Below are 24,471 nucleotides of genomic sequence, written 5' to 3'. Positions count from 1 at the left end.
ACTTGTACCAAGCTGATCAGTTTTGAGAGACTGCTATTGCTGTTGAAGTCCCGTTTGTGGATGTAAAATCAATGGTGAGAATTTGAATTGGTTTTGTTTATTATAACATCGAAATGAAACCTATTAAATTGAGCAAGTTGTGTTCATGCCCTGATTTATACACTTGCATTTATCAAAAACACTCTGATAAACATGTTATATACTTGCTTTTTTGGGGGGGATAAAGGAGAATACTTAAGCAGAATTAACTGCTGCCTAAGAGAAAATCTTTGGGGAACATAAGCATGCTATGCAATATGTCCATGGTTACAGTCAGAGATGACAAACTTTTGTCAAACATTAAAGGGGAATTGACATTTTTAAATACACACACCACACACAGACACACACACACACTGCTTTATAGAACTTCTTTTTAAATCCTATGATGTAGGAATTTCTGCGCTCCTTTTATAATTGAGAATCTAGACTCAGAGATACTAAGTAAATTTTCCAAGGACATACAGCTAGGTAATAAGTGGTAAGTCAGGACTTCTGACTGCAAAGTTCACCTTTTCTACTATGCTCTCCTTCCTCCTCAATGGATTGAGCACATGTTTATTGCTTTCCTGTTATGAGCAGGAGATTTGGAGCCTGCTGTGAGCTAGGTTCTGGGGATAGAAAGAAGTTTAAACCAGGAATTCTGCCTTCCAGGGATTTAATATCTTACAAGGGAGACCAAGGCAGGTACTGAAATGAACCATATTACAAAGTAGTGAATGATGAATGTCATGTGGGTGATGTAGCAAACAAATCCTAGAAAAGTTCAGTGGAGAGAGATGTGTGTGGGCTGTTGGGGTCAGGGAAGTCTTCCTGGAGGAAGTGACATTGCATTTATTCATTCGCATCTATTTAGTGATAGCTGGCTCTGTGCCAGTCGTATTTCCAGGCACTGGGGACACAGCCACGAAGATGTGACACCCATTGTCTGTTTTCTTGAAGCTTACAGTGTGTGTGTGTGTGTGTGTGAGAGAGAGAGAGAGAGAGAGAGAGAGAGAGGGAGAGGGAGAGATATGGGGGAGGGAGAGAGAGGATAAATAAATGAGATAGTTGAGAGAGCAATGGATAAAGAGTGACTTGGGGGGCAGGGTACCTGGCTGGCTCAGTCAGAGCAGCGTGTGAATTTTGATCTCGGGGTCCTGAGTTCAAACCCCATGTTGGATGGAGAGATAACTTAAATAAATAAACTTTATTTATTCTTTTTATTTATTTTTTAAAAAGATTTTGTTAATTTAATTGCTAGAGAGTGAGAGAGACAGAGTGAGAGGGAACACAAGCAGGGGGAGGGGGGAGGGAGAAGCAGGCTTTCCTTGGAGCAGGGAGCCCGATGCGGGGCTTGATCCCAGGACCCCGGGATCATGACCTGAGCCAAAGGCAGATGCTTAACTGACTGAGCCACCCAGGTGCCCCGCAAAGTACATGCTTTCTATTTCTCCTATATTTCCTTAAAGAGCACCTCTTTTTTTAAAATTTTTTATTGTTATGTTAATCACCATACATTACATCATTAGTTTTTGATGTAGTGTTCCATGATTCATTGTGCATAACACCCAGTGCTCCACGTAGAACGTGCCCTCTTTAATACCCATCACCAGGCTAACCCATCCCCCCACCCCCTCCCCTCTAGAACCCTCAGTTTGTTTTTCAGAGTCCATCGAAAGAGCACCTCTTTTATGCTCAGTGGTCTATTTGAGATGTTTGAAAATGGTCACTGTACTGTCTGAAGGATCACCATCTCTTATTTATGAGACCCAGAGCTCAGTGTAAAACTCACATATGGAATTTGGCAAATGTGGTTATGTGCTAATGTGCTGTGTCAGGCAAACCTGGCCAGAGTGGAGGATTGATGACTATTGATTTTTATACAGCAGCCATCTGAGATATGACTAATGGCAGCAATAAAGGAGTCTTATCAGCCTCGGGGTTTATTTCAAAGGTGTGGAGTGAAAGAGTATGGAATGAAACACCTGGGTTTTGCACCCAGTTCTGCCATTAACCACTTTGTGTCCTTGGACAAGTTGCTTTGCCTTTTGGATCTCTTTTGTGACGTGTGAGATGGGACTTACAGACTATATCACATTCTAGGTCTCTTCCAGTTCCTCGGTTTGGCAACTTCAAGTTCCTAAGAAAAGTAGCAACCGACGTTAGCATTTGGGACATGTCCTTTGGAAGAAAAGAAATGCCACTTTTTTCCCTTCTTCACAAACTATATTCAGAGCCCTGGGATCTCAAGTGCAACATGCTTTAATTTCCTGGAGATCATGAGTCTGTGATGTTTTAATGTTATGTAAGAATTGGAGCTCTTTTGAAAGAAACTCTTACTCCTTTAACAAACATTGATTGCTTACTCAGCTTACATCCTCAAGGAACTTAGAATGTAGTGGGAGAACTAAGACATGGCTACTAGAACTGTAATGTGAAGTGAGAGGTAGCAAGAGCCCTGAAGGAAGCATGAAAGTGTGACAGGGTTCAGCTCACTTTTTCTGGGTGAGATAAGGCTTCATGAAAGCAAAGCCATCTGAACTGAGAAATGAGTACCATTTCAGCAAGTGGAGACACGGAGAGCTCTCCCTTAGAAGAGGATGTAAGGATGGGACAGGGCTACAGGTCGATGAAGGTTTGTGGATGGAAAGCAACGCGTGGCTCTATGTAGGGTGACCATATGTCTGAGTTTTCCTAGGAAGGTCTCAGTTTATATTTTCTGTTCTGGTGTAATTGTTAACAGCACCCCCTTTTTACTCTCAAAAATAATCCCAATTTGGGGGCGCCTGGGTGGCTCAGTTGGTTAAGCGTCTGCCTTTGGCTGAGGTCATGATCCCAGGGTCTTGGGATGGAGTCCCACACTGGGCTCCCTCCTCAGTGGGGAGGCTGCTTCTGCCTCTCCGCCTGCTTGTGCTCTCTCTCTTTCTGTCAAATAAATAAAGAAAAATCTTTAAAAAAAATCTTCCCATTTGGATGATAAACTATATAGTCACCATAGCTATAAGTGACGCTCTCTAAGAGGCCAAATCTCCATATGGCTGACAGGATCTTCGAGGGAGAAAAGGAGGGGAGTGTTACTAAACAACAGTGGGTCAGTGAGGAACACAAAGAAGAAATCAGAAAATACCTTGAGATGAATGAAAATGGAAACAGAACTTTCCAACATCTTTGGGATGCAGCAAAAGCAGTTCTAAGAGGGAAATTCATGGTGATACAGGCCTACTTCAGGAAGCAAAACCAATTCCAAATAAAGAATCTAACTTTACACTTAAAGGAGGTAGAATAAGAACAAACAAGACCCAAAGTTAAAAGGAAGGAAATAATAAAGATTAGGGAGAAAATAAATGAAATAGAGACGCCAAAAAATTGAAAAGAGCAATGAAACTAAAAGCTGGTTCTTTGAAAAGATAAGAAGAAATTGGTAAACCTTTAGTCAGACTCATGAAGAAACAAAGAGAGCCCAAATAAGTAAAATCAGAAATGAAAGAGAAGTTACAACTGATGCCACAGAAATACAAAAGATCATAAAAGACTACTATGAACCATGATATGCTAACAAATTAGAAAACCAAAAAAAAAAAAAATGGATAATTCCTGGAAACATATAACCTTCCAATATTGACTCACAAAGAAATAGAAAATAGACTAATTACAAGTAATAAAGTTGAATCAGGAATTTAAAAACTCCCCCAGACAAAAATCCAGAACCAGATGGCTTCATAGGTGAATTCTACCAAACATTTAAAGAAGAGTTGGTACATATCCTTCTCAAATTATTCCAAAAAATTAAAGAGGAGGGAATGTTTCCAAACTCATTTTTCAAGGCAAGTATTACCCTGATACCAAAACCAAAGACAACACACAGAAAAGAAAATTACAGGCCAATATCCTTGATGGCCAGAGATGCAAAAATCCTCAAAAAATATTAGCAAACTGAATTCAATAAGGCATCAAAAAATCATAAACCATGATCAATTGGGATTTATTCCAGGGATGCAAGGATGGTTCAGCATCCACAAATCTGTGATATACCACATTAAGGAAACAAAGGATAAAAATCGTATGATCATCTCAATAGATGCAGAAAAAACATTTGACAAAATTCAACATCCTTTTATGATTACAAGCTCTCAAAAAAGGGGATAGAGAAGGAATGTACCTCAACATAATAAAGGCCACTTACATGTGGAATTTAAAAAACAAAGCAAACAAAACCGAAACAGACTCAAAGATACAGGAAACAAACTGCTGGTTACCAGAGTGGGAAGGGGGTGGAGAGTAGGCAAAACAGGTGAAGGGGATGAAGAGGTACAAACTTCCAGTTATAAAATAAATAAGTCATGGGGGTGTAATTTACAGCCTAAAGAATATACTCAATAATACTGTAATAACTTTGTATGGTGACTGATGGTAGCTAGACTTATTGTGGGGATCATTTCATAAAGTATAAAAATATCAAACACTGTAACACACATCTGAAACTAATAGGATATTGTATGTTAATTAGACTTCAATTAAAACAAGGAGGAAAAAGAGGGGAGTCAGTAACGACTCTGTGCTTGCCATTTGGTTGCCTGGTAAAATAGAGATAAAAATGGCATTAGAAGGAGTTGCCAATTAGAAGGAAAGATTATGAATTCAGTTTTTTTTTTTAAGATTTTATTTGTTTACTTGAGAGAGAGAGAGAATGAGAGAAAGCCAGGGGGAGGGGCAGAGGGAGAGGCAGAAGCCGGGTCCCGCTGAGCAGGGAGCCCGATGCGGGGCTCGATCCCAGGACCCTGGGATCATGACCTGAGCCAAAGGCAGATGCTTAACTGACTGAGCCACGCAGGTGCCCTATGAATTCAGTTTTTGATCAGAAAGATAGAGCTGGGCGGCCCTGCACACCACTGACTCCAACCCCTCCTTTCACAGGTAAAAGAAACGGGGCCAAGCACATTAGTCAGGACAGGAACCTAGGTCACCTGCCCCCCCCCCCCCCCCCCGCCGCCTTGCAGCTTTTGCCTCTCTCCCTCACTGTACTGAATTGAATAGCGTCCCTCCTAAATTCATGTCTGCTGAGAACCTGAGAATGTGACTTTATTTGGAAATAGGGTCTTTGCCAGATATAATCAAGTTAAGATGATGTCATACTGGTGTAGTATGAGCCCCTAATTCAATATGACAGGTGTCCTTATAAGAAGAGGAAAATCTGGGCAGTGGGCATGGAGACACACAGGGAGAACGCTAGGTGAGAGTGGAGGCAGAGATTGGAGTGATACATCTCCAAGCCAAAGAACGTCAAGCATAGCCGGGAGCCACCAGAAACTGGGAAGAGACTAGGAGGGATCTTCGCTTGGAGGCTCTGGAGGGAGCGTGGCTTTGCCAACATCTTGATTTGGGACTTGTCACCGCCAGAACCATGGGAGAGTATAGTTCTGTTTTTTTAGGCCACCCAGTGTGTGGTATTCAGTTATGGCAGCTCTGGGACGCAGATGCGCCTTCTGAGCTTTCGGTTCAGGTGGAGTATTCAGATGGCACTGTCTGTGAGGCACAGGAAAATGTGGGGCTCGAGTGCGGAGGAACAGTCAAATTAAAACAGAGCCAGGGTTGGTGATGGGAATATGGGGACGGAAGAAAGGAGCAAAGGAAGGAAAAGAAAGGAGCTCTGAGGACAGGGTGTCGGAGATACGAGGTAGAGGAGGCAGAGGGCACTGCCGGAAGTGCAAGAAGAGACCGGAAGTGCAAGAAGAGACCGGAAGTGAGGAATTCCAGAAGAGGCAGAAGTCAAGAGGGCAGGACTGGACTGGGCTGATTTGGCACTGAGGTCCTTGGTGACCTTTAACTCCTTTAGAAAAGTGCAGGGGTTAGAAACTGGCATGCAGAGGCTTCAGGAGTGAGTGCATTGTGAGTACAGAAAGATAAGGGGAGATTACTCTTTCAGGGACTTCAGGATGGAGGGAGAAACAGGGCGACAGCTTAAGGCGTGGAGCAGGGAAGAGGGCTTTTTTTAAGCCGTGGAGAATCAAGTATATTTGTGGAGAAAGGTGAGGAGAGGGAAAAATGACAGGTGTGAGCAGTTGTGGTGGGTGGCTACCAGATGGCCCCAAGTCCACCCATGTAAACACAGAGACATGGCGCCTCTCACCCAGAATTTAGCTAATGCTTTCCCTCCACTGGGGCTTTAGTGTTCCTCTGCCACACCCCTGTCCAATTCTGGAGCCTTGAGCCGTTCACTAGGGGATGGGCTCTTGAGTGGAGTGGGCATGGCAGCAGCGCGAGGACAGTGTGGCCTCCGATGTGGGGAGGAGGCAACTGACATCATTGGGTCTCATCAGTGAAAATGCATGGGGCAGCTGGTAAGGCAGATGGCACAGGCATCCACAGAACAGGAGTCAGGGGACTGTCCCCCAGCAGGGGGTCCCGGCCACATCACATGGACGGCTACCAGTGGACTCAAGCAGTAGAGTCTGCAGACGTGTGAGCAGGTCAACGTTCCACTCCCAATCTGCTGATTAAACCCCCAGGTCTGACCCTTGCCCATCACCATCGTTTGAAAAGACAGTAAAGTGAATCATCTCTGTGTTCTCCGGGCCTGATGGCTCGCACCCACTACTTCCTTATTTGACATGCAGATCTGGAGTAAGACTAGCTTTTGCTTCCATTTCTTCTGTCTGTTTTATGGAGAGATTCATTCCAAAGTATGAATCACAGAGCTTTTAGGAAATACAGCGCTGTCTTTGGGAAAGTGAGAGATTCTGGGAATACACAGCCAGATATATAAATGGGAGGGATCCTGCACTCTAGAGGTCATCCCAGCCCTCCCAACAGATAAACCTGGCTTAAAATTAATGGATATGTGGATTGGTGCACATTGAGAAAGACAAAGACAAAATGACCCCCCCCACACACACACACCCCCCAGTACCACACCACATGGTTTTGTTCTAGGAGACATCATACCAGCTGCAGTAGCTCCAAGGCACAGAGCCTCCTCTCTGGCAGACAAGTGTGTCCCCGGTGGGAGCCACGGCATTGGATGAAATCTGGGTGGGGTGTTAATATGTCTGTGTGTTGCATAGGTGGGCAGGTGGGTGCCAGGGTTGGAGCACTTATTGTGGAAAAAAAAAACAAGTAAGATTTTGGAGAAAGTCCGGACCTCTTACCTCTGTACCCTCAACTCCTTTGCTCTCAATACTCCCAAATTATATATCCTTCACCACGAGATTTTTATTTTATCTTTTTCTGTGTTTCATTCACCATGTGTTAAGTACGAATGCCTACCAACAGATGAGGAAGCATGCCAACAAATGCGCAAGAGCCACATAGCTAGTAAATGATGGAACCAGGGTTTGAACAGGTCCATGACTCCAAGTCAAGTGCTCTTCACCCTCTACCCTCTGTACACCCCGCCCTGCTTTTGAAATGGAGGCTGGCTCCCAGATGGGCTAGGCAGTATGATGACATCTTCAAAACTTCAACATTCAGGAACTTTACATAAGACCCCAGTGGAACCAGCCAAGTCATTCTGAGTCTCCAGGTGCACCCTACAAGACAGGATGACTGCTCTGCCCCTGGGTCCCTATGCTCTCCCTCTTTGTTGACAGTGTGGCCAAAGCACTGGGTGATGGTATCTGGGATGTCAACTCCCTCCAAACGGGCCTTGCACAGAGGTCTAGGACCAGGGCTGGTGGCTGTATTCTGATACTCAGGAATGGCTCCTTCATTATTATGCTCTCTTGCTACTATATACAATATTGTTAGAGCTGAAACCTAGGCTGGGCCTCCAGGAATAACTCTCAGATCCACATTGCCAAACTGGCCTTCCAAGGGATCCCCTGCCATGTCCTGAAAGGTGAGGAAGGCACCTACTGAAGCTATGGTGCAGGGATCAGAGGCTGCTACCATTCCTGCTGCCATTCCTACTGCCACATTGCTTCTTGACATCCATGAATCTGGTGACCAGACACTGCAGAGCTGTTGCAATAGGAAAGCCATTGCCCACCCCAACTGCTCCTTACCGAAGTGTCTATGGCTTTGCTAAGCAGCAGAAAACATCAAAGCAGCAGGAAGGTGATCTCCATCTCCTTACTGTCTCCCAGATCTCTCCAGTTCATCCAACTGGCAGAATATAATTCACGTCTAGGCTAGCTGCAAGGATCTGATAAATGTGGTTTACAAATTTCTGGCCGCTGCAGTACAAGAAAGAGTTGAAGACGGATGCTGAGTGCCAACTCACCATATCTACCTTATAGGAGAAGAAAAAATACTGAATGCTTATAATAAATATTCCAAAGAGTTTCTAAATGGCTCTGGCTTAACATTTATTTAATGAAATTTTTAAAAGTCTGATGTCTCTGAAGATTATGGGCCTGTTCACATTTGCCAGGAGTCCCCTTAATCATCCAGAGGGTGGCTTCTCTTCACCAATATCACCATTTGCAAAGTTCAGAAGGCTTCTCATCCATTAGGCGATTATATCCTAAAAAAGAATTAAGTTATAGAAATAATACATGTATTATTTCGGTCTGAAAAATATAGTAAAAATACCTTTAATTCTACATCACTATCACAATAACCACTTCCCTCTTCCTGTGTGCATAATATTTACATCTTTATAAATATCATAATAAGAGTTTTGTGTTGTTTCTTCACCCAACATTGTATCATAATCATTTCTCATCTTATTGCATAACATAACTACAATTTTTAATGGCCCCATAATAGGTCACTAATATACATGTCATCATTTACTCAGCCATTACCTTCTAGTTGAACATTTCAGTTGTTTCCAATTATTTAGTACTATAAATAGTGCTTTGAAGAGGAGCTTTCGCGTATGTAGACTTTTGTGGCACATTCCCAGAAGTGGGACAACTGGTTAATAATATGTACTGGTTAAAAGGTATCCATTTTTAAATGAGTATCAGTGGCTTTCGATTAATGTTTCTTAAAAATCACCTATGGTAAAAGCAGGGAAAATTTTCTCTGCCAACCACTAAACAGAGCTTGCCTCTACCTGTGACATCCTTAGCACTTGCCTTGGGAGCTACTATTGGCAGCTACCAAAAATGAGGAATTGGTGCCCTCGGCCTGGAAGCCTTGATCAACAATGCTCACATCACTGTATCTCAAATTCCTGAGAGGTGCCTGGGTTGCTGTGACCTGAACCTTGGAACCAGGGTGAGGGTAGAGTGGGTGCAGCATCTTCAGGATCTCCCCCACCCTTTCATATCTCAAGGCCCAGCTCTCCTGACCAGAAGGCTTCCCTGGATAAGGTGTCTGGTATCTCAGAAGTGTCACATCTTAAGCCCCAGAACATGTACACTTAGATGTGCAGATGCCATGCTTTCACAGAGACTTCCATAGACTGACAGGTTATTCCCCTACTTTCTGATTGCTCCTTCATCCCAGAGATAAGAGCAAGACAATATTGTTGAGGCTGAAATAAAGCAGCCTGGGTTACACTTTAAGAAGTCAGCTTGGGATGAGTTTAAGAACCAGGAGACCAGAGTCTTAAAAGGAAGGTAGATGCAATGCTGCGAGATTTCACTCGGAACCACTTGGCACCTGACTGAGACATCAGCCTCTAAAGACCTCCCAGGCATATCAGTCCTGAGAAAAATGTGCTGAAGTTGCCTCAGAAAGGCTCCATTCTGATGACTACTCATGTCTTGATCAGTCGAGGGCAGGGTAGCTTTAAGCCTCTTTGTGAGAATAAGAAGAGGAACAAATTTAGCTCTATGTGCTTCCAGTGAGGGAAAAAAATTTCAACTAAATGAGTGTTCTCCCCAACAAAGCAGCCTAGCACAGGACCTTGACTCTGTCTCCTCCACGATATATGCCCTGTGTTGCACAAAAGGTGATGCACCACTGATATCGCGCAGTGTCTCCAATTCTAGAGCTCCACTCCACCCCCACGTGCGCCCTCACCCCCTATCCGGCCATCATAACTGCTCCATAAATGGCATTCGCGGCAACTGTCCCCTCTCCAGGCCTTAGGAATGCCAACGCTTGCTGAACAACACTGTTTGCAAAACCCCGGGCTCTGGGAAAGGATTATCCGTTGTTCCTGATCTCCCTCCACCCCTGGGCATGTCCCCCCTGCGGGCCCGGACGACCCTCTCCAGTGACCACCAGACCCCCTCCTCCGCCCAGCCTGCCCCAAGCGCGGCAGCGGCACCCTGGAGGTAGTACAACTTCCCGGGACACCCCAACGTCTCCTCTCGCCCCCGTCCGGTTGCTTGGAAATTTGCACTGGACAGTGACGTCACACAGGAAGGCGGGTCCCCAGTGTCCCGCACACCAATGGTGGGGCCGCGGCGGGCCTCTTCTTTTCCAGCGATTGGTGTCTCGGGCCCCTTTGCTCCACCCCAGCCCGCCATGGCGTCAGGCGCCGCAAAACCGGGGAGGTGGTTCCCACTTTAAGAAGTGAAGTTTTTCGCCCCCTCCCCCTCCCTGCCCACCTCCTGCAGGCTCCCGCGCCCCGCGGAGCTGGCGGATGGAGCTGCGCTGCGGCGGCGTAGGGAGCCAGGCTGTGGGGCGCAGGATGGATGGGGACAGCCGAGATGGCGGCGGCGGCTGCAAGGACGCCGGGTCGGAGGACTATGAGAACCTGCCGACCAGCGCCTCCTTATCCACCCACATGACAGCCGGAGCGATGGCCGGGATCCTGGAGCACTCGGTCATGTACCCGGTAGACTCAGTGAAGGTGAGGCGCGAGGAGACTTTAGGGACGGAGCAAGCGGACAGGGGAGTGCGCGCGCGTGCGTTTGCATCCCGCGCAAGAGCAGCCTGGGGGAGCGCCCCGAAACCACCTCTCCTCCTGGCTGCGGCGGGCGTGGGGCGCGGCACCCCCGCTCTCGCCGCGAGCGCGCCAGGCCGCTCCTTCCGCCGAGCGCCTGGGCCCCAGGGGCGCCCCTAGCCCACGAGGGTGCTCCGACCGGCGCCACGCACCGCCGCTCCCACCGCCTTCCCCACCCGGGCTGCTGGCGGCGCTGCGGCGGGGGAGAAGAATTGGCGAGCGCCCCCGGTCTCGGCGGTGGCGGCGGGGTGCCCGAGGGAGGGCGATCGGTGCCGCTTTGCACAGTCTTACCACGTCTGCCCGCGCGATCCGAGGGCTTTGGGGTTCCAGCTCTTCGCGGCTCTTGCTGGCGTGCCCAGTGTCCGAGCCGCGGCGAGAGCCGTCCTCCGGTCAGTGCAGGGTGGCCACGGCTGTCCACACGTGCGCAGTTTCCGAGGGAGCTGGCGGCCGGGAAGCGCTAACCACGCTAGCGCCGAGAAACGTGGCCCCTGCTCGGCCGTGCGCGCTCCGACCCGGGTGTGTGGCTTCAGCTCCCCGGGTCTCTGGGGAGGCGTAGGAGTGGCAGGGGTTCTCCTGGTTCTTGGCAGCTCTCTTGGGAATACCGGTTCAGCGACGCCCTACGTGAGCCCCTTTTCTCAGGGTTTCTACATCTCTTCCCCCAGAAGTTCGGGCGGCTGAGCAGCCTAGAGGCAGTGAGCCCTGCAGTGACATTTGCCTTCTCTTTTTGTTGCAGGGAGGAGGGCAGGCAAGGAGAGCATGTGCTATACAACTCTTACTGTGGGTTGTGTAATAGGCACTCGGTTTGCCTGTCACTTCCCCAGGTAGTTTTACGTGCATTTCTGCAAAGAGGCAGCGTCAGCCAGGCGGATTTTTCCTGTTAGCCTGAGAGCTGCCTTCTGGCCGCCTGTTCAGGAAGGTAACGCAGGTATTGACATCTTGCACTTCTGTAGGCATAACTCGTCGAATTCATCCAGCAACCCAGGGATTAACAGATGAAGAAACTGAGGCAAAGAGCTATGAACTGATTCACCTGCCTGGGCTCATACTCCACCTGTTTCCTCTGACTCCAGCCCAAGAGTGCTGTCCGAGATTTGGGACCTCTCTGGGTGGCAGTTATCTTGAAAGGCAGGGCCCACCGAGCTCCCCGACTGGCAGCTGTATCTTGTTGCTGATGCTGGCCCCACTTGCAAGGTGTGAAGACCAGACTGTCTAAGTCAGGGTTTTCCCTGCCCTGGGCAGCTCTCTGGGAGCTGGCTATCAGTGGACAGACAGGAGTCCAGTGAGAGAAAGCCTGGGCATTTGCAGTAAGGTGAGGCCCAAGCCTTTGATGATGCTGCTGGGCCTGAGGTATCACCTCTTCGGACCCTCCAGCATCCCCAGGGGGAACGGCCCTTGCTGCCAGGGTTATGGAGGGCATGGGGGAGATCTTGCCTCATAGCTTTTCACAGCTTCTCCAGGAAAGACCCTGGACAGATACCAGGTGGCATTTGTACAGGAAGGAATCCCTCACATGTAATACAATTTCCCATATTTGAAGCTGTTGTCTCCAGTGCCTTGGACAGAGTATGGGGAAAGTTAGGGGCAGGGAGATGTTATCTGAGCAGGCACCGGACCCACAGGGTGGCAGAGATGAACGTTCCATTGAGGAACTATGCCACATGTGAGGTTTTGCTGAGTGTGGTTCAGAGCATCACTGTAGCTTATCTTTAGGATTAGATGTAATTAGTCATGCCTTTTCAACTCCCTATGTCAGTCTAAAGAGGCATTCGTCATATATGTTTAAATTGTGTGTTCTGTGTTTAGTTCCTTCCCTGCCGCTCCTTCTGCCCCGTAGATGTCGTAAGTTTTAATCCAGTTGTCACTCTGTACTTAGTATTACTTTACATAGCAGTTTTCACCTGCGGATAGATAACGGGGCTGTCCCAGACAAGTCACTCACCTTATGGGGCTTGACTGTAAAATGAAGGCCCCGGTTACTAGTAAGGGCTTCTTCTGTTTTTAAGCATGCAGGTTTGGTTTTAAAGCACCTCGTTTTTCACTACAACTTTCTCAGAAGAGGGTAGCAAGGATTCTTTTCATTTTTCAGCTGAGACAAAAGGCACAGAGAGAGTGTTAAGTGGTGTGAGCCCTGTTGCATGATCCCAGGGAGGCTGCAGGCGAGTGCCAAGGTCTGCCAAGATCAGCACAGTTGTCTGTGCCCAGCGTGACATATCAGGGACGCATCCATTCTTCAGTCATGGAAATGCTTCACTTGAGGAAACCTCGACTGTGTTCTTCTTAAATATTTTGGGTGATGGAGACCGTGAGTAAAGGAGTCAGGAGCCCTGGGTTGGGTTTCCAGCCCTGCCCCTAACTTGCTTCATGCCTTATGCACTGTTCTATGCCTTAGTTTTGTGTCTGTAAAGTGGGGGCTATGGGCCAGTTCAGTATTTCTCCCCATTCTTAACCTGTCCCCCTTTCTACTTACACAGAACACCCATTGACCTCTTTTATGGTACTTGAAATTCCAAAGAATTATTACAGTCGAAGCCATGTCAATGTAAATTGTATGCTGGAAAAAAAATGATCTCTGATTTTATAAGTCACACATTTTGAACTTTGAATATGTGAGGTTAAGTGAGAGTATCAGGTGGGCCCGCTTTTCCCAGTTTTTCTGTCCTAGATGGTGTAGACCATGGAAGTCAGTGCTGGTCACTTTGACCACTGAGCCAGATGAGCTGCTTGCTGCTGTGGTCACAGGGGCAGAAAGCCAACCTTACTAATGCTTAAAATTATTATGTTAAATATGCTTTCCCATGAAGCCACATCCTAACCCCCCCCTCAGTGTCACTTTAATTACCTGTGTTTTTCAAACTGTGGGTTGTGACCCATTAATGGCATCAACATTTTAAGAAAGATTAGCCTCTCTAATGGTCAGAGTACAAAACATAAGTGTGTGTGGCATATAGTAAGAAGTGTTGCTTGGTGAAATTGGGGTGTGTGTGTGTGTGTGTGTGTGTGTGTGTGTGTGTCCCCTGGATGGCTGTGTAAAATCCCCTTCTGACTGGGGTTATGGCCAAAAAAGTATGAAGAACACTGAACCTAATGACCACTAATGTCTCTGAAGCTCTAGCCATTTGTGATTATTAAAGGGTTGTTTGGAAGACCTTCGGCAACTTTTCTGCTCCTTCCTGTGCCCTCTTCTCTCATGTAGTCCCTGGGGGTGGACTGTGAGTGCTTATAAATCCATAAAGGGCCAGGCCACTCGGACTTTGTCAGTTCCCAGTAACTGTATGGTCTGCATGGTACAAAGGGAAGGAGCATGGGGGCTCCGCAGCGCTTTCGCCAACCAGTAGCAATTAATCGTTCCTTCCCAACTGGGGCTTTGCGGCAGGTTTTCCATGATTCTCTAGCTGGTGCTCCAGAGTGGCAAGTGGCGTGGTCACCTAGACCAGCACGTGGGGTGGCTGCGAGAAGCCCTGGTCGGGAGTGCTCAAGACCGTGGGGAGAATGCCAGGTGGGCGGAGGAGGAAATTCCAACCAGATTAGGCACACCATTCTAGACCACGCTGAATCCCGTGGTGGTGAAAGCAGGGGGCAAAAGAAAACAGGAAAGATTTGAAGAGAGGGAACTTCCGCTGACCCTTTCTCGGCCCTTCCCTTTGCTTCTCAGGGAAATGCTGCCTTTAACTGTGCCAGGCGAAGCCCTCCTTCCCAGCCGGGTGCGGTCCATGGAGAGGAGCGGGCAGCGAGGGGGTGAGGCTCAGCCTTCTCTCGAGGAGCTAGCTGGTGGGTGCTGTGCCAGTTGGAAAGCTCGGTTGGCCTCAGGGGTTTCTGTAGCTGGCCTTGCTGAGCTTTGAGCTGCAGTGAACCAGGCAGGTGCCAGGACGGCTCAGCATTCCTCACCTTCTGAGTTTGCTCCTCAGGGTTCCAGTCATGCAGGCTGGCTGGTAGGCAGGGTGCTCAGCGGGAGGGTGAGGGTGGCAGCCAGAGTCCCCTCCCACCCACTGCAGTGTTTTCAAAACCAAGTACAGTTCAGTAGCTGCCATTCAGCTTCAAAAGGGCGTGAAATCCCAAATTGCTCGAGTTCTTGCAAGAAAATTATAGTGATTTTTCTGTCTCTCTTCTCCTGTCTTGTCTCCTTCAGGTTCCTCCCCTCCCTTTTTTTCTGTCCTTAAGTGGGTGATGTTTTTCTGAGGGGTGCATTTGGAAGGGGCATGGAGTCAAGAAAGGCGGACTCTGGAACTCGTGTCCTTTTCTTTGCCTCCTGCCCACTGGTGCCGTTGCCCACCGCCCGGATCTGCACCTGGCAGGCCTGCCGCTGGAGGAGGGGGCAGACCTGACCCGGCCCCCTCTGCCCGGAAATGGGGGAGGGGCCCGCTGGGCCAGGGCTTGAGGGGGCGCCCCTAGGATTGTAGTGGGCAGGGAAGGTGCCCTCACCTCTTCAGTAGGGAGAGGCAGTTGGGCCTGAATGGAGGATTTACCTGACTGTGACTTTAAAGCGCCCAGGGGTATGCACGTGTCACAGGGGAGAGGGCGTTGCTCTGTGGAGTGTGTGTGTCCCCTATCTCTTCCTGGTTTTCTTTTGGGCATGTTTTAACTACCTTTGGCCGTGTCATTCATGAGAGCTTTTGTCCCATCTGCTCTTCGGAGCAATGACCGACCGTAGTCCACTCTCCCTATTTGATGGGCGTGGGGTTTTGACCCCCTTCCAACCTCAGGAGGGCTGCCTTTCCCCGGCCCACTGGATGAACTAGCTTCTGTGTTGAATGAAGCCTTTGGCAGTCTCTCTTAAACCCCAGAGCGTTCTGGTTCTCTTCATATTTCTCCTAGTACCCAACATTTCCTTCTCAGAGAATTTTCCTTTTCTTTTTTTACTCCTCAGTGAGCCCTCCGGCCCCCTCGGGGCTGGCTGCAGACGCATCTCTACAGTCCTGTTGTTTGCGGGAGCTCTTCGGGGGGCATTGTGAGCCCTGAGCCTGCCCTTCCCCTCCCGGCCTCCACCTCGAATGTTTACGGCTGACATTTTCCATAGGGGGGTTGTATCTAATCACTTTGCCTTTAGCTCTAAACCTCCCCTCAAGCTCTTTCTGAGCCACGTGTCTCACTCTCAGAGAACTATCTTGGGGAGTCTTTGACTTACTGGTTGGGGCAGAGTCACTTTGCTTTTCTGAGTTGTAATTGCTTTGTCTGTGAAGTGCAGATACTAATTTTCTCGCTGGTTTCTCTCTCCTGACCTAGCTTTCCATTGCCTTCTTCTTCCTTTATTTTTCGTCACACCCCGCGGAAGTGCCTTCGAACAAGCTCCCTTATACCTGCACCGAATGTTCCTTGCCGTCTCCCTGTCCTGATAGAAATCCAGCTCTTCTTCCGAGGGCTCTCCTTCCCGGAAGCCTCTCAAGTGTAAGATTCCCGTCAGCTCGAGCCCAGGCACCTCCGGGGCTCCTGCCGTCTCACCGTGACCGACCAGCCTCTTAGCCTCCCCTCTTCTTGGAGTCTCCGGTCCTTCCTCTTCTCTCTCTCTGTCTCTTTCATCTGCTCACCTCCACCTCCAGCCTGACTTACAGTGAGAGGCAGGCGGCGGAGTGGTGGGGAGCAGGGGCCTTCGAGCCAGACCGCGTGGACTGGGTCCTGGCTCCGCTTAGTGTGACCTTGGGCAGGTCCCTCCTCCTGTCTTCTGTCTGTGCCCCATTTCCTGTCAGTGCAAAGGGGAGAGGGGCTGTGAGGCTTCAGTCCCTAAAGCACTGATGAGGGAGCCTGCTGTGCATTGAGTGCTCTCTGGGGCTCAGTACTCACCTTCATCTCCGGCATCGTCAACAACATAGTTTTGCAGCTACTTTCCCCGTTCTCTCTGGACGTTGGTGTCTGGCTCACAGACTGCTTCCACCACGAATGAATCCCATCATCACTCTGAGAATGTCCCGTCCCGGGCGCCACTGGACTAACATCCAAATCCCTGGGGTCTTTATGCCCCTCAGGTTGATGGCCTGTAACTCCATGGGGCCTCATCCTAACCCCGAAGGTTTCCGCCTCTGAGATCTTGAATCCACCTGTGTCGGCCTGGCCCCGTCTTCCTCATCCACACGGGAGCCTGTGGCCCGCCACTGCAGCCATTCCAGAGACCTCTCTTTCCCTGCCTCACTGGTCTGCCCAAACCCTAGTCCTGGATGACCCAGCGCCCCGTTGGGCAGTTGGAGCCCTTCTGGAGAAAAATCGCATGTTTGCCTCCGCTGGTGGTGCCCTGTGTGCGCATGCCTCTGGGGCCCTCAGCTTGTCTTTCTGTGTGTTCTCGTCAGCCTGTTTCCATCCTCCTCAGCAGCTCCTCAAACTCCCATCCTTCCACTTTCGCAGCCCCTGGGTGGCATCTTGCTCCCTCGTTCATAGAGAAAGCAGGACCCCGGTCAAGCTCACGCCTTCCTGTCACTGTCCTTCCAACCAGCATGCTGTTCCCCGCCTTCCTACTGTCATAAGGGAAGAGGCTCCTTCCTTTGTCAAAGGTGGATCAGCGGGCCTGGGGCAGGGCGGTGTGTGGGAACCAGCCACGGACACCTGCATTCAGTCCTGCCTCCATTGGGGCGCGCGAGTGACCCCTGTCAGCTCAGTGTCCTTGTCTGCAGAGCAGGGATGTTAATACCAAGCCCTCCCTTACAGGGCCGGTGAAAGAATTGAATGAGGCATCTCCCGAAAAGCTGTTGCTGCCGAGTCTGCTGTATAAGTGTGCTATAAATGGTCATGCTGGTGGCTATTTTGGTCATCTCTCTCATGAGTAACTCGGTTTCAGTATCTTTCGCCTGCCCCCGACCAGTGATTCCTTCTTTAAAGCATTTATACAGTCCAAACTTGTCCCATCTTAAATAACAAACACCGGACGTCTCACCTTGACCCCAGGGGCCCCAGGGGTCTTTCTCCTTAAAATAACAAGTGTTAGGAAAGGATCATTGACACTTGGTCTCTGCTTCCTCACCTTGTCCGCCCCCCATCCTTCACCGGCCAGGCCTTTGGCTCTGTGCCCACCACTCTGCTGGAAACCTCCTGGAGGCTGCTATGATCTCCTTGCTAATAAACTCAGTCATTGTTTTCCTGGCCCCTCTAATGAGGGGGCAGCTGCCTGGTCTTCCTTAGAAGTCAGCCTGCCACCCTCTCTTCTTCCCTCAGTTTCCGCCTGGGTCCCAGTCACTCACGGATAGCACACCGGTGTCTCTGGTCCTGTCTTTCTGGGACCTGGGCATCTGTTGCCTCACAGACATGTCGTAGACATGGCTGCCTCGGTGTCCAGGATGTGCAGTGTAGACATCCCTGCCTCCCCTCCAGCCTGGGCCCCCTCCCTCAGGAACTTGGTGACCCTGTTCAGCCTTTCTCCTCCCTCTGCCCACTCTCCCCGCCCTCCCCGACCCCCCCCCCTTATGTTTTCAGGACCCTTCCACTGGTGCATCTGTAGTAGCTCTTGCCTTTGTTCATCTCCCTCCCACGGCTGCCACCTTGGTTTTGGAGACTCACTGTCTCCTTTGCATTGATGGCGTCCCTGACCACCTGAGTCGCAACTGAGTACACCCTCCTTCCCCTGGCCCCCACTTCCCTGTCGCCTGGCCCTGCTGTTTTTCTCCACAGCCACTGTGTTACCTTTTAACACACAGTGCCATTTACTTACATTTATTACTTATAGTCTTTGCATATTTTATTCATATTTAGACTATTATTTATGGTCTGTCTCCCCTTATTTGAATGTAAGCTCCCAGCGGGCAGGAATCTTGCTCTTTTGTTCTCTGGTATGTTCCCATGGCCAGAAACCATACCTGGCACATAGTAGGTGCTCAGTTAAGGATTTGTTGAATGAATTCCTGTAAATCATTCATAGCTGGTCCTGTTCGCGCCCACTGCTGAGCCCTGCAGCTTCCGTGCAGGCTGCAGCTTTGTCTTCTTAAATAGGGAAGAGTCGCAGTCCCCACCTTTCAGGTCTAGTTATTACATCTAGAAAGAAAATGCAGCCAGGTTTGCAGTGAACTCTGTTTAAACAGTGAACATAATTTAAAAAGTATAAAGCTCTCTGCAGGTGCCAGGTCATGGTTTTATCAAACTGGGAACCTGTTAAAAGATAAGGTTAGCTGATTGGAATGGAAAATCCAGCCTGTTCTGCACGTGAGCAGAGCCGATGCCGGGGCTGAGAATTAGCCCCATCTTCTGCGTCTCATATCGGGTGGTCTCTCTCTCCGCCTCATATGCCCCTAGCTGTCCCCGTTGCCTGCAGAATAAAGCCTGAGCCTTGAACAGTGTGCAGAGACCCAGACCAGCTCCCCTCTGACTTGTCCACCAGAGTGAGACAGATAAAGGTATTCTGTGAATAGTGGTTGAATGAACGTAGGCACAGTTTTAAAGAGATGTGGTGGTGGGCGCCTGGGTGGCTCATTTGGTTGGGTGTCTGACTCTTGTTTTCGGCTTGGGTGATGACCTCAGGGTTGTGGGATCAAGCTGCCCATCAGGCTCCACACTCAGCAGGGAGTCTGCTTGAGTTTCTCTCCCTCTGTCCCCACTGCACCCCCCTCTCTCTCTTTCTAAAATAAATAAATAAATCTCTAAAAAAAAAAAAAGAAGAGATGTGGGGAAAAAAGTGCTTTGAAACATGCGATTAAACAAATGCTAGTTTTAATTTTTTGATGTGTGTTGTTTTTGAATCCATGTGTACCTTGCCCATAGAAAGACTTTCTCAGCCCTTTTGTTTGCCCTTTTTTTTGCAGTAGAATTCGCAAGCCACAGTTCTATCCCGATGAGGCTGTTAATTCATCTGGCCACCCACTTCATTCCATGCTTACTGAGAGCCTTCCCTGCCAGTCTCTGTGCTAGACACTGGGCAGCAAAAATAAGTCCTGGCCCCTGTTCCCAGAGCATCGCTCCCTATAATTAGATCCTGAGCTAAGGTGGCAGGACTGGCTCCCTTTGAGGGGCAGAATGGCCTAACTTGGTATTTACTTTCAAAGGGGCACAAGGTCTGGGGTGTCTGGACTCTGGAGTGCTTAAGCTGCCATCTTGCAGGTCCGGAGGCCGTCCAGGGAGCATCATTCTGGGCTTCTTTGCTCTGCAGTCTTGAGTTGGCTCCTTCCCTGGTAGGAGACAGTGGCCCTCAGTTGTCCTACCCACCGCCCACCCCCCAATCCTCTTCCTAACCCCTGAGGTTGTTAGTCATTCTGGAACCTGAACTTGGCTCCCAGAAGGTGTCTCTGAAAACATCCTCCACCCTACCAGTAACCCCAGACAGTTGGGAAGGGCCGTTGTCTGGTCACTAAGAGGTGTTACAGTTTCACATTCATGCTTTCTCTCTGAAGAGAAAACAAAACATGTTGAAATATAAATCCCAGCAGCAGCTTGGCTGAAGCAAGAGTTGCATAACAGCTTTAAGAAACGTCTGGCCATTGTTGGGTCAAGTGGGGGGCTGCAGCTTCGTGTTGTTGAGAGGACTTCCTCTGGGGCCTCTGGATCTCGCATCCAGTGAGAGACCTAGAAAGTGGCGGCACCCTGAGGTCTGGCTGGCAAAAGCCCCTGCCCCGGTCGCTCGTTGTGGTGACAACTTTGGTTCCCTGGCACGGCCATAAAGGCTCCATTTGAGATGCTCCTGGGGGCAGGGGCTGGGGAGGGCCGTGTGTGCTGGCGTGGAAGCCTCTAGAAAGGGCACTGCCCTGGGGCCCAGTGGGCACTGCCCCGGGGCCCAGTAGGCCCTGGGCCTGCCATGGACCACCTTTGAAACCTTGGCCAAGTTACTTCTCTAGGCGAAGCTAGTGTCTCCTTGTCTCACAGACTAATACTAATCTTCTAGGCTAACAGCATCTGCTCACCCACTTGACGGGGCTGTTGAGAAACTCAGGCAGGATCGCGTTTGTGGGCGGCTTTTGTAAACCTGGACTTGCCCAGATAATGCCAGATCGTATCGGAGGCAATATGCTTAATGATTAAGAGAGGAGAGCGGTTCAGGTTCACAGCACAGGGTCTGGGGCCAGACTGCCCGGGGACAGTGCCTAGACAAGCTACTGACATACTCTCTGTGCCTCATTTTCCTCATCTGTAGAACAGGGATAATCACAGGACCCACCTCAGAGTGTTGCTATGAGAATTAATTAGGATACACCTCGAGTGTTAAGAATAGCGTCAGGTACCTGGTAAGCATTTGGTTAATTTTAGCTCCTCTATCATTTCTGTAAGTGTTATTACTTGAACACCTGTTTATGCTTGTATGTTGCTTTTGCACTTTATACTGCACTATTTTTGTATTGTTCTCACCTGCATTCTGTCATTGGATTCTGTTAGCTCTCCTTTGAAGGTGGGAAAAGGCATGTGCTGTTTCTCATTTCACAGATGAGAAAACCGAACTTCAGAAAAATAAGATGCTCTGGAAGTCGGGCATTTTCTGTTACTCCAGAGCTAAAGGGGGACAGTGAGGAAGGAAGCAGGTAGGAGCAAGCAAGTGAGGTGCTGGGGAGTAGACTCACATGTTAATGGCAGCAGAGCCCCTGAGCTGCGTTCTGAGATGAGATGATGCTGCCCCAGCTGCATTCTTGGGATGGAGGAACTGGAGTTAAGGGAGCACCAGCAGCGACTCAGAGTCCAACATGGAACGCAGGGCTCTAACGTGTAAGTAGGAGTTCTTTGGTCAGATACTCCGGTAACTGAGGGCATGAGGATGATGACAAATTGCTGTAGGTAATTTTTGGCTCTGTCTGGCCTCTCTCTGGAGCAACTTGCCCCTGCGGTGGCCCCTTCTCATGTCAGCAGGGAATTAAAACGTGGAGCTCAGTATAGTGATTTGAATTTGGACTGGCCTGAGAAGCCTTTCCAAATCCCAGGATCAAGATGGCCTGTTGGGAAGAGCACTACGTCATTGCTCCTTGGTCTGCTAGGGCAGCTGTTTCCTTCCCTTAACGCAGGGAAGAGTAGCAAAGACCACTCCGTCTTCCCTCCCTTTCCCGTCTGCTCACTGCCTCTAGGAAGAAAATAGAGCCAGGCTTGCGGCAGACAAACCTTTCTACTGTTTAAAAAGTATAAAGCTCTCTGCAGGTGCCAGGTCATGGTATTTATTATCAAATGGGGCTCCTGTGAAAGGGGTAAGGTTAGCTCATCGGAATGGAAAATCCAGGCTCTATTTCCAGCCACTGTGGGATTCGCTGCATGGCCTCGGGCGCCTCACCTCTCTCCTTACACAGTGTCTCCCATCTGTTGAGTGAAGACTGGGATGGCCCCCCTGCTCCCACCTCGTTCGCTGGGTTATACTCAGAGCCTGCTCAGAAACACCTTCAAAATTGATCCCGTAGGGCTGGTGTTGAGAGGAGCTGTGTGTGGCTACTGAGGTGAAGAACCGTGAATGACAGGGCCTTGTGCAGGGAGGACAGCAGGGTGCCCCGGGGCAGTTAGGGCCCCGTTCATCTCTCGGGGTCAGCATTTTGTAGGCTCACTTTTACTTTTTAAGTGAGCCTGCCCCTCCAGTGCCAGGCAGATGAGGCTGGGGATTTTCCCACTGTGGTCCCTCCTGTCTCTGTTTTCCTTGTTTTCTCACAACTGGTGTCATAGAAAAGTAAGAGCGGAAGGAGGTAGGACACAGACGCCTTTGTCTTGAGGTCCTCTGGTCCTTGTTTCCGCATGCTGCCCGCCGTGACGGTTTTGCTGGCGCCTTGCTTGCCCCGGGCCTGGCAGTAGGTGCGGAAGGTGGTGGATGGACACGGGCAGCCCACAGGAAGCTTGCCAGCCAGGCCTGCTCAGGACAGGAACACTCCGGGCACTGCCTCTGACTTGCAGTGCCCCGCTCCCCCACCACCCTGGACTAGGGGAGGTCCCAAGGATGTCCCGGCGCTGTCACGAGCCTGGATTAAAGGAGCAGGGTGGTTAGCTGATGAGCAGCTCTATAAAGAAGTCAGACCAGAGCAGGGAAGCCTTTCCAAAGGAAAGATGTTGGTGGTATATGTATACATGTGTGACGGTGGAAGGGGCAGACCCAGGGTGTGTCTTAAATGAAGAATGAAGTCAGTCTCTTTTCTTAGTCACTGTCTCTGTGGCTTATTTGCTTAAATGTGGGCTTGTGTTAGCCTGATTCATAGAACCGTGGAAGGGTTGAAAGGCCTTTGCAACAATGCAGCTTCATCTGCTGGACTTCACTGAATGAAAGTAAGGAGCAAGGACATACAGAGAGTGACTGCATGTGCTGGGTACCAGGGAGCCGAGGGCTTGACACCCCGGATGTCTCTCCCCGCGGAAGCCCCCATCTGGCAGGGGGGACAGATAGATTGATGAATCCTTCCTGTAGTGGGTGTTGAGCCTGCCCTCAGGGACCCTGCACCTCGTCTGGAGGGGTCGGGAAAGAGCCCCTCCAGGAATTCTCTCAGTATCTATATCTAGACCAAAGGGGTTGCAGATGTTAGAACAAAGCTGTGCCATTCTCTCTCTGTCCCCTAGGCTGTCACGTCCTGTCCCCAAGGTGCCTGGCCATAATCAGGACACCTACACCCCTCTGACACTCTGCGTTTGGGATTCTGCTTGGAGCCTTCTGACTGCAGAATCCCCGGAGACAGTTTTCGTGGTTCGAGGTCACCACACCGGGGCCTCCACGTGAGACCTGCCCCCTGTTCTGGAATTTTCTTGCCCCCCCCACTTCTCTGCAGTTTCTTCTTTTTCTCCCTCATGTTCTGGGGTTTTAATTCCCTGTCCGGCTCCCAAGTGACAGCCTGGTGGCTTTCCCTCCCTGAGTGGGACAGCAGTGCTAAAGACCAGAGGGAGACAGGAACAAGGAGGGAGGGACGAAAGCTGTCATACCGAAGGCATTTCTGCTCATAACTGGCTCATAATAAATGGGTGGCATTGGTGGCAAATACCAGCTTCAGGAGCAGCCAGATAAGTGGCTAAAAATTAAATACCGTCACATGACTTGTGGAGGGTCAGGGTTTGCCTGAGTGACCTTTACTGGCACAGGTCATGGTTTGTAGGGTTATGAGGGAGAGACCTGACAAACAGTGTAGGTGACCAGTGTGCTTTCCTGAGGACAGAGACTGAGCTGGAGCCCCATAGCACCTGGACCTCTTCCTGACACTCCTATTTGAAGGTCATTCCTTTTCGCTTTTTAAAGGCCACCGCGGAGCTGGACATTTCCCCCGCGCCCCTTCCCTTTTAGCCTATCTGTCTCCGGTAGAGTCTCCTACAAAATGCAGAGAGTACAGTTCCCAGGGCTTGTCCCATCTGCCTGTGGCAGTTTTGATAAAGAGCCTGAAACTGGACTCCCGAGGAATGTTCCCCCTGGTGTCTGCATTAGTCCAGGGTTTAGACAGAAGTTCTTGGAACTTGCAGCTTTTGGAGACTGAGTCCTGTTTCTCTAAAAGGCCAGTCCGGTGACATGGGCAAGAATCGGCTGACCCCAAGGCCAGCCCTTTCTCTCTGTGTCTGCGGATTCCCCTGGCACAGGAGGTCTTTGTTACCAAATCTGTTGGCTGAGTGTTTTGAAGGAGGACATGTGTGGGCCTTTTCAGTGTCCTTAGACAATGCTGAGCTGTTAACCCAGAAGAAATGGTCAGTGGAGAAGCCAGGATTTGAGCTGGTTGAAGTTCTGCCATAGAAAGTGTCCTATCAGGACAAGGAACTATCAGTGAAATGGCTAAAATCCCACATAGTATGTGACACTTGGGAGCTCTCTTTTAATGTGATTGTGCTTCATTTCTTTTCCC

General features: G+C 49.6%; 1 protein-coding gene across 1 annotated transcript in view; it reads left to right on the top strand.

Moving 5' to 3' along the window:
• The first annotated feature begins 9,936 nt into the window (after positions 1–9,936).
• The window catches only part of SLC25A37 (solute carrier family 25 member 37), a 38,112-nt gene continuing 23,577 nt past the window's right edge, over positions 9,937–24,471 (top strand). Inside the window, exon 1 of the mRNA XM_027599179.1 lies at positions 9,937–10,711. Coding sequence (XP_027454980.1) covers positions 10,502–10,711 — 210 coding nt within the window. The 5' untranslated portion in view covers positions 9,937–10,501. The remainder of the gene's footprint in view (positions 10,712–24,471) is intronic.

This window comes from Zalophus californianus, chromosome 2, assembly GCF_009762305.2.
Source record: "Zalophus californianus isolate mZalCal1 chromosome 2, mZalCal1.pri.v2, whole genome shotgun sequence".
NCBI lineage: Eukaryota > Metazoa > Chordata > Mammalia > Carnivora > Otariidae > Zalophus > Zalophus californianus.
The sequence above is the reverse complement of the archived record's forward strand: the minus strand, read 5'-3'. Positions and strand labels throughout refer to the sequence as shown.